This window comes from Bos taurus, chromosome 27 (assembly GCF_002263795.3).
Source record: "Bos taurus isolate L1 Dominette 01449 registration number 42190680 breed Hereford chromosome 27, ARS-UCD2.0, whole genome shotgun sequence".
Taxonomy (NCBI): Eukaryota; Metazoa; Chordata; class Mammalia; order Artiodactyla; family Bovidae; genus Bos; species Bos taurus.
In genome coordinates, this window is record NC_037354.1 from 19288709 (window position 1) to 19301349 (window position 12641).

The 12641-nt window shown below is 36.7% G+C and overlaps 1 protein-coding gene across 17 annotated transcripts in view; it reads right to left on the minus strand.

Annotated features, from left to right (window-relative positions):
• PCM1 (pericentriolar material 1) overlaps nt 1-12641 on the minus strand; it is a 90901-nt gene that overhangs the window by 27524 nt on the left and 50736 nt on the right. For 12 of the 17 annotated variants that reach the window (XM_059882341.1, XM_024986425.2, XM_024986423.2 and 9 more), the window contains 3 exons: nt 12234-12592; nt 3139-3303; nt 768-824 (listed from right to left, as the gene is read on the minus strand). In XM_059882341.1, the coding sequence (XP_059738324.1) occupies nt 768-824; nt 3139-3303; nt 12234-12592 (581 nt within the window). The remainder of the gene's footprint in view (nt 1-767; nt 825-3138; nt 3304-12233; nt 12593-12641) is intronic. The other 5 variants (XM_010820287.4, XM_024986426.2, XM_024986424.2 and 2 more) reach the window with 1 other exon arrangement.

The following is a 12641-nucleotide window of genomic DNA, read 5'->3' on the forward strand; positions in this document are numbered from 1 at the left end:
TCCATCTTGTTTTTATCCTACTTTCTTCAGAGTTCTTTTCTTTAGGAAGTGCCACTGATATATTTAACTTCATCTGTGATAGATCCTTGTTTTGTGTTTTTTTTTCCTTTAAATTCTCCTAAAGGTTCATAACAGGCTTTTCTTTTTCACTCATGTGTAGCAGAGGAGGCATTAAAGAATATTTACAATTCTAAATCATACATGTCTAATAAATATTCATAGTTTAAAGACAAAAATAGCATTATGCAGTTTTCCATGACCTTTATTAATCATGGTATTTACATGTCATAGTTGTTTTGTTCAATGGTTTATTTTTTTACACGTGTGGACTGGTAAGAAAAAAATAACTACAACAGAAGTCATACACAATACTTAACACTGTAAATCACAGCTAAGAATAAAAACAACTGTATTTTTGTTTCCAAAAATATTAATGCTCATAAGCATTTAAAGAATACAAAATAAATAACTTCAAATAAAACATTAAATTACAAAAAAAGTTTTCTATTACCTACATGAATGTGTTGGTTATGTTACACTACAGAAAATGAAAGTAAGAGAAAAGCAGGCAATTTTACCAATTAAGAATTATAAATGAAAAGCTTCAGAATTTAATGGGTATGAATTCTCTTTCACTTTTACCAGCCAAATAACATATACACACTAAACTGAATCTAAAAAATAATTAGAACAATAAAACTAAGGATTTTTAGGACCAATGGTAAAAGTTAACAAAAAGCGGACACCAGAACTAAGCAGATTGTTACCTGGCGCTTCATTGCATGCATTTCTGTTAGACTGCTGTAGTATTCTCCTAGCATGTGCTGTAGGAAAGGGCAGACATAAGGATGAACATAAAATGTGTATGAATAGTAAAGACAGGGTCTATAATATGAATAAATGAATGAAAAAAAAAGAAGCAAATTTCTTTAAAATCATTTGCCTGAACTGAAATGTTATCACAAGGTATGGTTTATGCTCTATATAAAAATAATCTCTTTGGAGAAAATATCAAATGATCTGCTATAAACTTGTGTTGATATGACTGATATGACTCTCATATAGTAAACTTTTACCATTCACTCTTAGAAGCGTACACATCAAGGCAACTTCCCACAGTCCTCGAGGGACAAGAGGACTGTACTGAATCGTATACAGTTCAATACTAGCAGCCTTAGATGTTACAATCAAATGATCATGTAACAAAAAACTACTATTACATGCTACAAAGAACTTTAGGGTAATGGTTAAAACTAAAATTAAGTCTTCTACAAAATAGGAATATTTATATTATTCAAACTTGTTTTAGTTCATCAAAATTTGATGGTTATGTTTCTAAGTGACAGTAATAAGATCTGAAGTACTATGACCAACTATCAACTATTTAGGTAATGATAATTAATTTATTAAGCCTATCAATTTAGTGCCCTTCCCCAACCCTCACCTAACTGTCTGTTTGATGACATCACTATTTGATAAAGATAGTGAAAGGAGATGGAAACTACAAAATTTCAATAAAATGCTGGGGTCAGAACAACAGAATTAATATATTTGACAAAAGGATCCTGGACTTAAGAGACTAAGATTGAAACTTCAGCTCTATCATTTGCTAGCAATATGACCTTGAAGAAGTCATTTCAAAATATGAAAAATAAATATTCATTGTAAGTTTTAGAAAATATAAAGGAGTTTATTTTTTATATATAATTTATTTTATTTTTTAACTTTACAATATTGTACTGGTTTTGCCATATATCAACATGAATCCGCCACAGGTATACATAAAACCATTATTAATACTTTGATGTTCTTACACTTTTTTTTTCATCCAGATTTTTGTTTAAAATAGTTGGAATCACAATGTTTGGTCAACACCTAAATCCCAACTTCTTCTTTCACTTTTGTTTCCTTTAGGATGCATGCCTAAAAGTACAATTACTGAGTTAAAGGCATGACTTTTTTCCCAAGAACCAGTTAAACCAGATCAGTTTATATTACTGGTCCTTTATGAGCACTGAGAAAAAATAGGTACCCCCTGTGATAATGTTTCCTCATCTACAAAATAAAAAATAAATTCACAGGATTATGAAGTTCAAATGACATAAGTAATTAATTTGTAAACAGTGAAGCATAATATAAATGGTAGCTGCTATTATCATTTTCACGAAAGGTCTTAGGGACAACTGAAAATTTAGAGTCCATATTTACTGACTCTTTCTCCATATTTCTTTGAGATGTACTTACTCTTTATAAATTAGGAAAGTACTAGTATGTATTTAAACTAAAATGGTGGCAAATACATGACTCCATTCATTCAATAAACACTCACTGAGTGCCTACCATATGTCAGGTACCACGCTAACATTTAAGATACAAATATGAAAAAATATTATCTATTGCCAAGGGACTCAAAAAAGCAATACAGACACTAAACAGGTGAATACTGTATAATGTAATACAGGCAACAGAAGAGGTTTACACAGGCTTTGACAGAAAAACAAAAAGGAAAAGGGAACCTATCCCTGCTTGGACTTGGATATAATTACAGAATTAAGATTTTATTTAAGAGCCAGCAGAGAAAAGGGCTTACAAAGAAAAGGACTTGAGGCAAAAAAGGCAACTGTCAAGGTGAGACAACTCTTGCGGTGGCTATGAAAAAATGTCAGTGAGAGTCAAGTTCAAGGCAGAGGGTATGAGAAAGGAGTCTGGAGAGGCAGGCAGGAAGGAATCAAATCTCTGCTGGCCAGACATGTTGCATTAAGACAACAGGACATTGTCCTGTAGGCATGGTTGAAGACCAAAGATCTTAAGCAGGGGAATGGTAAGATTTTATATGGAATTCTTATTCAGATAATATTATCAGAATTTCAAATTAGGAGAACCAAATTAATGTCAACTAAGTTTGTTTATTCAGAGTTTTATCAAAATGCATCAAAGACAATATCACAGTAACAATAAAATATATTAATATTTCCAGTTTACATTTTTGGTGTCAAGAATTGTGTACTTACACTCTACTATAACACCTTATACATGATAGGAAAGTGTGACAGATCAATTTTCAGCTAGTTGTAATATAGCTTTTCAAATCTAGGATGAATAAATCCTTAAATTAAAACAAACCAAAACAGAACATACCTGAAGATATTTCTGTAGACCTACTACATCTTATGACTTTTTCCAGCTGCTCATGTTTCTTTCTGCTGAGTACTTTTGCTTGAACAGGCTCTTCGGTCTGGGCTGAATGTCTGTTTCTACTTTTGCAAGGTTCACATGTGCTAGACACACTGGCACTTTCATACCCTTGAGTAAAAAAATTGACAACTGTTATCAGTTGCAACTAACTCAAACTGAAAGGGAAACTGATTTCCATAGTGAAATAGTACGAGTAACTTAATTTATAATGTTGTGAGGGCTTTGTTTAAGAAGAAATCAAAAGAGTAAAGAATATGTCTTAGAAATATCTTTGTAATAATCTTTGGAGGCATGGGGTAACAGTAATAAATTCTAACACTTCACTGTCCTTTGATATTCACCTCAGTGAATATATCCCCAACTCGAACTACATGGTAGACCTCACATAACCCAAATTCTCTACTAGACTCCAAGTTAACAATTTTTCAATATTAGTAAATGTAAGAATCATATCTAGTCTATATACGTCCATAATAGAAGAATAAAGCGTTTGATCATATGCCTTTTGTAAATAATATGACTTGGTCTAAAAATTCTTTCCCATCCATGGTGGTGGTTTAGTTGCTAAGTTGTGTCCAACTCTTGTGATCCCATAGACTGCAGCCTGCCAGTCTTCTCTGTCCATGGGATTCTCCAGGCGAGACTACTGGAATGGGTTGCCATTTCCTTCTCCAGAGGATCTTCCCAATCCAGGAATTAAACCTGGGTCTCTTTCATTGCAGGCAGATTCTTTACCGGCTGAGCTATAAAGGAAGTGCTACCCCAACCATAGGTTATACATACATTCTATTAAATTTTCCAAGCTTCGTTGTTAATCTTTTTTACATTTGCTTTTTGGTATCTAGCACAAGGTAGAAATTCAACTTAATTTTGTTCCACATGAAGAGCTGATTGATTATACCTATATTTTTCCCACTGAATTAAAATGCAAGCTTGGTCGATACATTAAATCTCCTTATTTGTTGGGTTTTATTTCTGGACATTCCATCTGTTTTAATTATTCCAATGCCACAGAAGTTTCACAGTATGTTTAAACATCTGGTAAGGCAACTCCTATCTACCTTCTTTTCTTAGCTAATTTTGGACATCTGTCCTTCCATATAAGCTTTGAAATCTTTTGCCCCCGGTTTAAAAAACAATCCATGGAGATTCAAAATGGAATCTCACTTGAAGTATTTATTAATTTGCAGAGAATTGACATTAAATAATTTTACACATTCTAACTTAAGAATACAATTATGTTTTATATTTGCTCAATCTTATTTCATGTTCTTCAAAGTTTTTCTATAGATCTAGTACATTTCTTGCTAAATTTATTCCTTAGCATTTTTTGTCCCAGTAGCTCTGGATACTACTATGAAGAAAATACTCTCCACCACTTCCATTTCTACTGGGTATTATTAATACTATGATAAATACTTATACACTTACTTCATAACCTTACTTCATAATTACTTAAGTTAACTTAGGTAGCTATTTTCCAGTGTCTCTTGGGCTAGCTTAGAAAAAAATAAAAAATCTGCTTTCCTCCTTTTCAAACATTATTCCAATCATTTAATCTAGTCAAGATAATTTACGAAAAAATGCTTAATAATGATGGTGGCAGAGAGGGAATCTCAGTTAATTTCTGTCTCTGGAATATTTTCATTACAACAGTGCTTGTAACTGGCATCAGCTAACAGCTTTTATTATATTTAAATAACTGCCTCCCTTTTTAGGTGCATTTTCGTTAGGAATGATGTAAAATTTTATCTAATCTACTGCTATGACTACATGATTTGTCCTGTAATGTATTTGATACAATAAATTATGCTGACAGATTTCCTGATAATAAATCATGATTACATTTTGACATTCTAATATTCTTTTGAGAGACTGGCAGATTAAATCTGCTAATATTTTACTTCTGAATTTATATTAACAAATGAGATTAAACTACTGCTTTCTTTACTGAACTGTTACCTCTCCTTTTCACAGGTCTCTATCTCATTCATACATTGTTTCTATGAAGATAGGATACACCAACATTTTTTTTCATCTTGACAGGTAAAGATGAGCTCTTTGTCAGAGAAAAGGACTCTTTGAGGGTGTGTACATTCTCTCTGTATCTCCTGGCTAGAAAACAATCTGCAATCTTAAGTCTTCCTTCATTAAAGATACTCTTTTATTATTTAATAATTGCCTTCTCATCTGTTTTTTTCCTTCTTTAGAACTCCTTGTGTTATCAGCTCCCAAGATTTGTCTTTATGCCTCTAATCATTTCCCTCTTTCTTTTATTTCTTAGTACTTTCTGGCTTTCCTGGTGGCCCCAATGGTAAAGAATCCACCTGCAATGCAGGAGATGTGGGTTCGATCCCTGGGTTGGGAAGGTCCCCTGGAGGAAGTCATGCAACCCACTCCAGTATTCTTGCCTGGAGAAACCCCATGGACAGAGGAGCCTGATAGGCTGCAGTCCATGGTGTCACAAAGAGTCAGACACGACTGAGCAACTAAACATGGCGCGGCACTTTCTGCTCTGTGCAATGACACAGTTCTTCCCTTTGATTTTCTAGGCCAGTAATTTGGAACTTAACAGCATTCATCCTCTTTTCCAAATAATCTAGACATTAAATGTGAAAATCTTTTTTCTAGTTCTAAAGAATTTATAATTCAACTTGCTTTTTAAAAATAATTCTATTTAAGTATTCTTATTTCACTCAAGTGAGTATTTCCTTCAATAATTGTTTTTACTAGACTTTACCTGTTCCAGTGGTCAGCTTCTATGTCTTCTCTCTGACTGCTGCTCCCTTCTATGTGCATTGTTATATTCACTAGATTAGTCATGACTCTCATCTACCCATAGGGCTGGACCCAACTGCTGGGGAGCTTTATTGGCAGCACACCGATAGTGCCTGGAAGTCTCATGACTACACTGAAGCAATGTTCTGGCTAGTAAGTTGTCAGCCTCCCATCAAGACAGTAAAAGGAAGCCTCTCGATTCCTCAGTCTCGTCAGTTGCAAAGGTATATGCTCTACCATGTTCAGGGTAGGCAGGATGCCACCTCCTTTTCCAATGACACCCTTTCCCATTAGTACCTTGAAGTGGCAAAAAACTGCTACTCTTGGAAGGGAACGAGGTGCCCTTCTCACAGAAGGGGTTGCATGGGTTTCCTCCAACCAAGTTTTCTCCAAGAACCACAGAGCTCTGACTTTTGCTCCAGACACTCTTTGCAAGAGCCAGCAGATTCTAAAGCATTGCTGTTTCTACCTCCAGATCACAACAGCTGCTGTTAGTAATAAATAAGTTCCCAAGATACTGTCAGTTTATTTTCTGTGATATCCTATCTGGATTCAACTTCCCTTTCTTTCTCTAAAACCATCTTTCAAGTCAGGACTTCATCATCTCATACATAGGTTCCTGATTTCTTTGTCGGTCTCCCAGATTCTCCAGCTACCCTAACTCATTTTGCATGAAGCTTATTAGAAAAAGAGCTCTCTTGGTTAATATGGACTATTACACAAAACAGCAATAAAAGGTATGCTTGCCAAAAGTAACAGGTAAAATGATATGAATGGTTGTACTATTGCTCATTTAATTAACAGCAAACATAGATCAAAGAAAATGAAATATGTTATTCTAGTAAGAAAAGCTTCCCCAGCGGCGCAGCGGTAAAGAATCCACCTACCAATGCAGGAGACATGGGTTTGATCCCTGGGTCAAGAACATCATCTGGAGGAGGGCATGGCAACCCACTCCAGTATTTTTGCCTAGAGAATCCCATAGACAAGAGGAGCCTCATGGGCTATGGTCCATAGGGTCACAAAGAGTCAGACATGACTGACTAAGCACATATTCTAATAAGAATATTTATATAAATGAAATTAAGTTTCTGACTGCTATTACAGAATCATGTGAAAAGTGCCAAATGAATTCTAATCAAAATTAAAATATGTATTATGCAGCATACACAAAATTCTCTTTAGGGAGCAGTTAATTCCCCAACAGTTAAAAAAAAAAAAAAAATTCAGTCATCCTCCAAAGAGTTGAAATTGTTGAGAGAAACATGCTATAACTTTTAAGATGTTACCAAAATGGGGGGGTGGGGGGGCAGGGCGGGGAAACCATGGTTTTACATGAGTCTCGCTGCCGTCTATGGGGTCGCACAGAGTAGGGCACGACTGAAGCAACTTAGCAGCAGCAGCAGCAGATTTAAAATATCAAGGGCTAGATTTCCAAAATTAGGGTACTACTGTTGACTAGTTTCTCTTTGGAGCACTTTAATAGTAATTCTCCAGGAAAGCAGGAGATTTAAAGTTAGTAATATTTCAGAGTAACACTCGCCAGGCCAGCTGATATAACAACAGCAATAACAACTATGATGTTCCTTATTATCAGTTCAGTTCAGTTGCTCAGTCGTGTCTGACTCTTTGTGACCCCATGAATCGCAGCACGCCAGGCCTCCCTGTCCATCACCAACTCCTGGAGTTCACTCAGACTCACATCCATCGAGTTGGTAATGCCATCCAGCCATCTCATCCTCTGTCGTCCCCTTCTCCTCCTGCCCCCTATCCCTCCCAGCATCAGAGTCTTTTCCAATGAGTCAACTCTTTGCATGAGGTGACCAAAGTATTGGAGTTTCAGCTTTACCATCATTCCTTCCAAAGAAATCCCTGGACTGATCTCCTTTATGATGGACTGGTTGGATCGCCTTGCAGTCCAAGGGACTCTCAAGAGTCTTCTCCAACACCATAGTTCAAAAGCATCAATTCTTTGGCGCTCAGCTTTCTTCACAGTCCCAATTCTCACATCCATACATGACTAATGGAAAAACCATAGCCTTGACTAGACGGACCTTTGTTGGCAAAGTAATGTCTCTGCTTTTCAATATGCTATCTAGGTTGGTCATAACTTTCCTTCCAAGGAGTAAGCGTCTTTTAATTTCATGGCTGCAATCACCATCTGCAGTGATTTTGGAACCCCCCAAAATAAAAGTCTGACACTGTTTCCACTGTTTCCCCACCTATTTCCCAGGAAGTGATGGGACCAGATGCCATGATCTTCGTTTTCTGAATGTTGATCTTTAAGCCAACTTTTTCACTCTCCTCTTTCACTTTCATCAAGAGGCTTTTTAGTTCCTCTTCACTTTCTGCCATAAGGGTGGTGTCATCTGCATATCTGAGGTTATTGATACTTCTCCCTTATTCATATAAGGGGGTTATTTCCTGTCTCACATCATCATTCCTTCCCTTACCTCCTTTCTGTTTTCCTCAGCACAAGTGGCTGCCACAGCCAGTTGAGTCGCCATTATAGGGAAACAGCTTGGCCATGGCCTCCTAGAGACCTTCCATGTTCCCACACAGAAAAGGATCGAATCATCAATGAATCTAAGTCTTGGGAGAAGGCCTTATTGTCCCCCTGTAACATGGAACACAGGAACCTCCCTCTCTCTCTCCCCTGAAAGGTTTCATGAAAGGATCTCTCACCTCCTCCTAGGCTCTGATAAAATATAAGACCAAGTTTGGCTCATACCACTGAGGACACAGCTCCTTTCTGTACTGCAGCTTAGCTACAGCACAGCACTGGCTCCGAAGTTACAGGGCATCCCACCACTCATGATGCAACCGCTGTCTCGGTGTCGCCCTTGTGGTGGAATAAGGGACACGGGGAGCTGGCGCTTTTGGCCACCCTTCCTTTCTCTGACTTTGTGAGCAATAAACTCTCTGGGTCTAAAGAGGGCCACATCCGTCAGGACTTGTCTTGCCTGACGCTGGACATTTATTTAACCTCAGTCTTCAGCGAGCACAAAGAGCGGGGAAAGAAATGGAAAGATTCAGGGCTGGGTAGAACCCCAAAGTCATTACACAAACAGTCCCAACCAATTTCCCAAAAGAACGAGGACCATCTCAACTATGTGCTTCTACTCCTCTAATAACATCAAAAGAGGAAACAGGCCTGGTAGACAGAGCCAAATTATGGGTCTGATAACCAAGTTATATGTCTGATAACTCAAGTACCCATCCAGCAATGCCAAGAAATCATGCTAAACTCATAAAATCTGAATTTGAACTGAAGTTTGAAAAAATGATTAGCAAATAATTTGTAAAATCTTACTTTGCATGCAATAATACATATCTTCATAAAGACCTTCTATGGGAAACAAAGTTAAATGAAGATTTAGCATACTAACTCTGAAAGACTGTCAACATGTGCAGAAAAACCAGATTAACAGTTCATTCGGGAGAGTATATATGTCTATGCTTCATCTCACAAGATAGCAACTTAACTCCCACTGTGCTGGTCTATTTGTTTCCGCAGTTCTCTCAAGCTCTCTTCTTGCTTCATCCTGACTCATATACTACTTTTCTTATTGTTACCACAATTTGGAATGCTTTCCAATCTTCCCTCTATCGACCTCCATCCCTAATTTCTTTAAGACAAAGTAAACATTCTTTTTTCTAAGAAGTCATGGCTATTCCTATCCCATAGAGAACAAAAGAAGAATAAATATGGTTCAGCACTTCTCAGTCTTTAATGTGCATATACTCAAATTAAAACACCTGGAATCTTGCTAACATGTGTACTGAAAAGCAATGTTGGTGTAAGGTGGGGCCCAAGAGGCTCCAATTCTAATAAGCTCCCAGATGATACAAACGCTGCCTGTCCATGGTTCACATTCTAACAGCAAGCATTTAGGTCATTTGATTTTGCTACATATTATTTTGACTCTGCATATATTAATTTGGTTCTCCTATTAGGTCTTTTATCTTTGTGTGCAAGCCTTAAAGGGGAACTCTCATGGACAAATGGTCTTAAATGCCTCTGACAAATGTGTGTGTTCTGGGCAAGTATTTTGATACTTAAATGTGAGAGCAAATAGATTAGAATGTCCATCTTTGCCTTAAGGTAGAAAAAAAGGTGACTCGTATAGCTGGAACCATAATTCTTCAGACTAAACAAATTTCAAAAATACAAATACACCAGGATTTCCAGGTTAAGGTAGCCATGGCCAAACGTTGGTTGAGAGTTTCTAAGACCCTGTTACTCAAACTGTAGTCCACAGACTACAATGTCAATACCAGTCAACAATCCTGGGGAGCTTGTTAGAAATGAAGGCTATCAGGTCCCTCCTGGGACTGACTGAATCAGACTCTTGACACTAAACAAGATTCCCAAGGAGATCTGTATGAAATGTTAGCATTTAAGAAGCTAATACACACAAATTAATTAGCTGTAAGAGAGAATGCTGGGATAACAAATGTTAGTTTCTTTCCTTTTATTCATAAGACAAAAAAGCATTTTGTTGGGGCAGGTATTGTACTTCAATATGATGTTCAGAGTTACCCAGACAGTCTCTCTCTAAGTGATCACTATCTACTCAAATGTTATCTAGTGGCACCAAGAGTGACCACAGAGAAGGCACAAATGTATTTTCATTCATTTGGATGGTTTCAGATCACTAATTAATCTGCTAAGTAACCAGCTCCTCCCAAACCTACACAACTGAAAAGTTACTTCAAGGATGATAATGCATATGCTGAGAAAAATTCTGCCCCTGTTCAAATCCACTTATTTAACCATCAAATCATTTTCTCTACATGGGAGTAGAGGTAAGAGTCCAGGACTTTAGGATACATGAAGTATTGAAATGGAAAAAAAAAATGTACATGTATTTTTTTCATGTTCATAGTTTTCATCAGATTTTTCAAGGGTTCCAGTATCCAAAAATGCTTGAGATAAATGCTGCCAAAGTTCACAAGTGGATTTTTAACTGCAAAGTGCCCTAGGACCCTTCAGTTCAGTTCAGTTCAGTCGCTCAGTCGTGTCTGACTCTGTGACCCCATGAACTGCAGCATGCCAGGCCTCCCTGTCCATCACCAACTCCCGGAGTCCACCCAAACCCATGTCCACTGAGTTGGTGATGCCATCCAGCCATCTCATCCTCTGTCATCCCCTTCTCCTCCTGCCCTCAATGTTTCCCAGCATCAGGGTCTTTTCAAATGAGTCAGCTCTTTGCATCAGGTGGCCAAAGTACTGGAGTTTCAGCTTCAGCATCAGTCCTTCCAATGAATATTCAGGACTCATTTCCTTTAGAATGGACTGGTTGGATCTCCTACTATACTTATACATATTGTAGCTTTCAAGAGAGGGAGTCAGTGGGTGCAGTCAGTTTTCAAACTTTTCTGATTATAAGCCTAGAATATTTTGTTCTCAAGCACCAAATACTATATCCTTGAACACAGAACCTTTCAAGGCCACAGTCAAAAAGTGTCCCTTGCAAACTGGAAGGAGCATTGTTTAGCTATAATGTTCCAGATTTTAGCTAATAAATGTATTTTTAATCTAGCAGTAGACTTCAGTAAATTCTTCAAAAATCATAAATCAGGATGGGGAACACATGTATACCTGTGGCGGATTCATTTTGATATTTGGCAAAACTAATACAATTATGTAAAGTTTAAAAATAAAATAAAATTAAAAACAAAACACCCATGAGAACAATAACAACAAAAAAAAATCATAAATAGTGAGTGCTATAAAGAGAACTTTAATGTGATACTCAATGACAAGCTTCAATAAAATATGGGTTAATGCTTTATCGTACTAGCTAAGGTTCAATTCCTGAAGGATTAAGAGCAAACATTTCAAAAGTGATTTCACCTACATGATATTCAAAGACTGCAATGTAGTTAGAGGGCCACATTTCTTTACATGAATCCCTACAGATCAGCCAGAAGTCATGAATAAAGTGTTAAGTGTAATATTAAACTATAGAATAGTAAAAACTTCCAAACTCACAGGAACCACCATACATAGGAAACATAAGAAGTTTTAAGAAGGCACTAAAAAGAATAAATGTTATGTTTTAAAATATCTACAACATTAAATCCTACTTGATACATTTTATTTAAAATGTTCTCAAAGGTAACTAAAAAATGACTTTATTCAAGTGGGTCTAAACAGCACCTACACATCTAGCCATACTGCAATTATTTACAACAGTGAGAGTAAGGTTACCAATAGTTAGGCTTATCAACAGTCAACAAATTTCAGTACTTACCAATATTTTTCACTCTGCTTTTCGGCTGAGCAGAATGCCTCTTCTTACTCTTTGATTTGGGAGTTTTATCTTTAGATGCCAGGCTGGCCTGTGCAGATGCTTTTCTTGACTTGAATGTTTTAGTTACTGTTGTTGGATCTACTGGGTCAAGCATACTGTTAAAGCTTTCTAAGGACACTTCATCAAACTGGCGTCTTCTCCTACTGGTATCTAGTTGATTTTTGCGATTACTATTTGTTGTTTTCTCTACAGACACTGCAAATCCAGTCTTGAGAAATGGCTTTTCTACCTCACCTTCTTGGTCATAAAACCATGGTGTCCTACTGTTCTCCACCTCCTCTTCAGGCTGTTTTTGATTCCTTACCAATGAAAGTAAGTTTTTATATATTACAATGATACATTTCTATG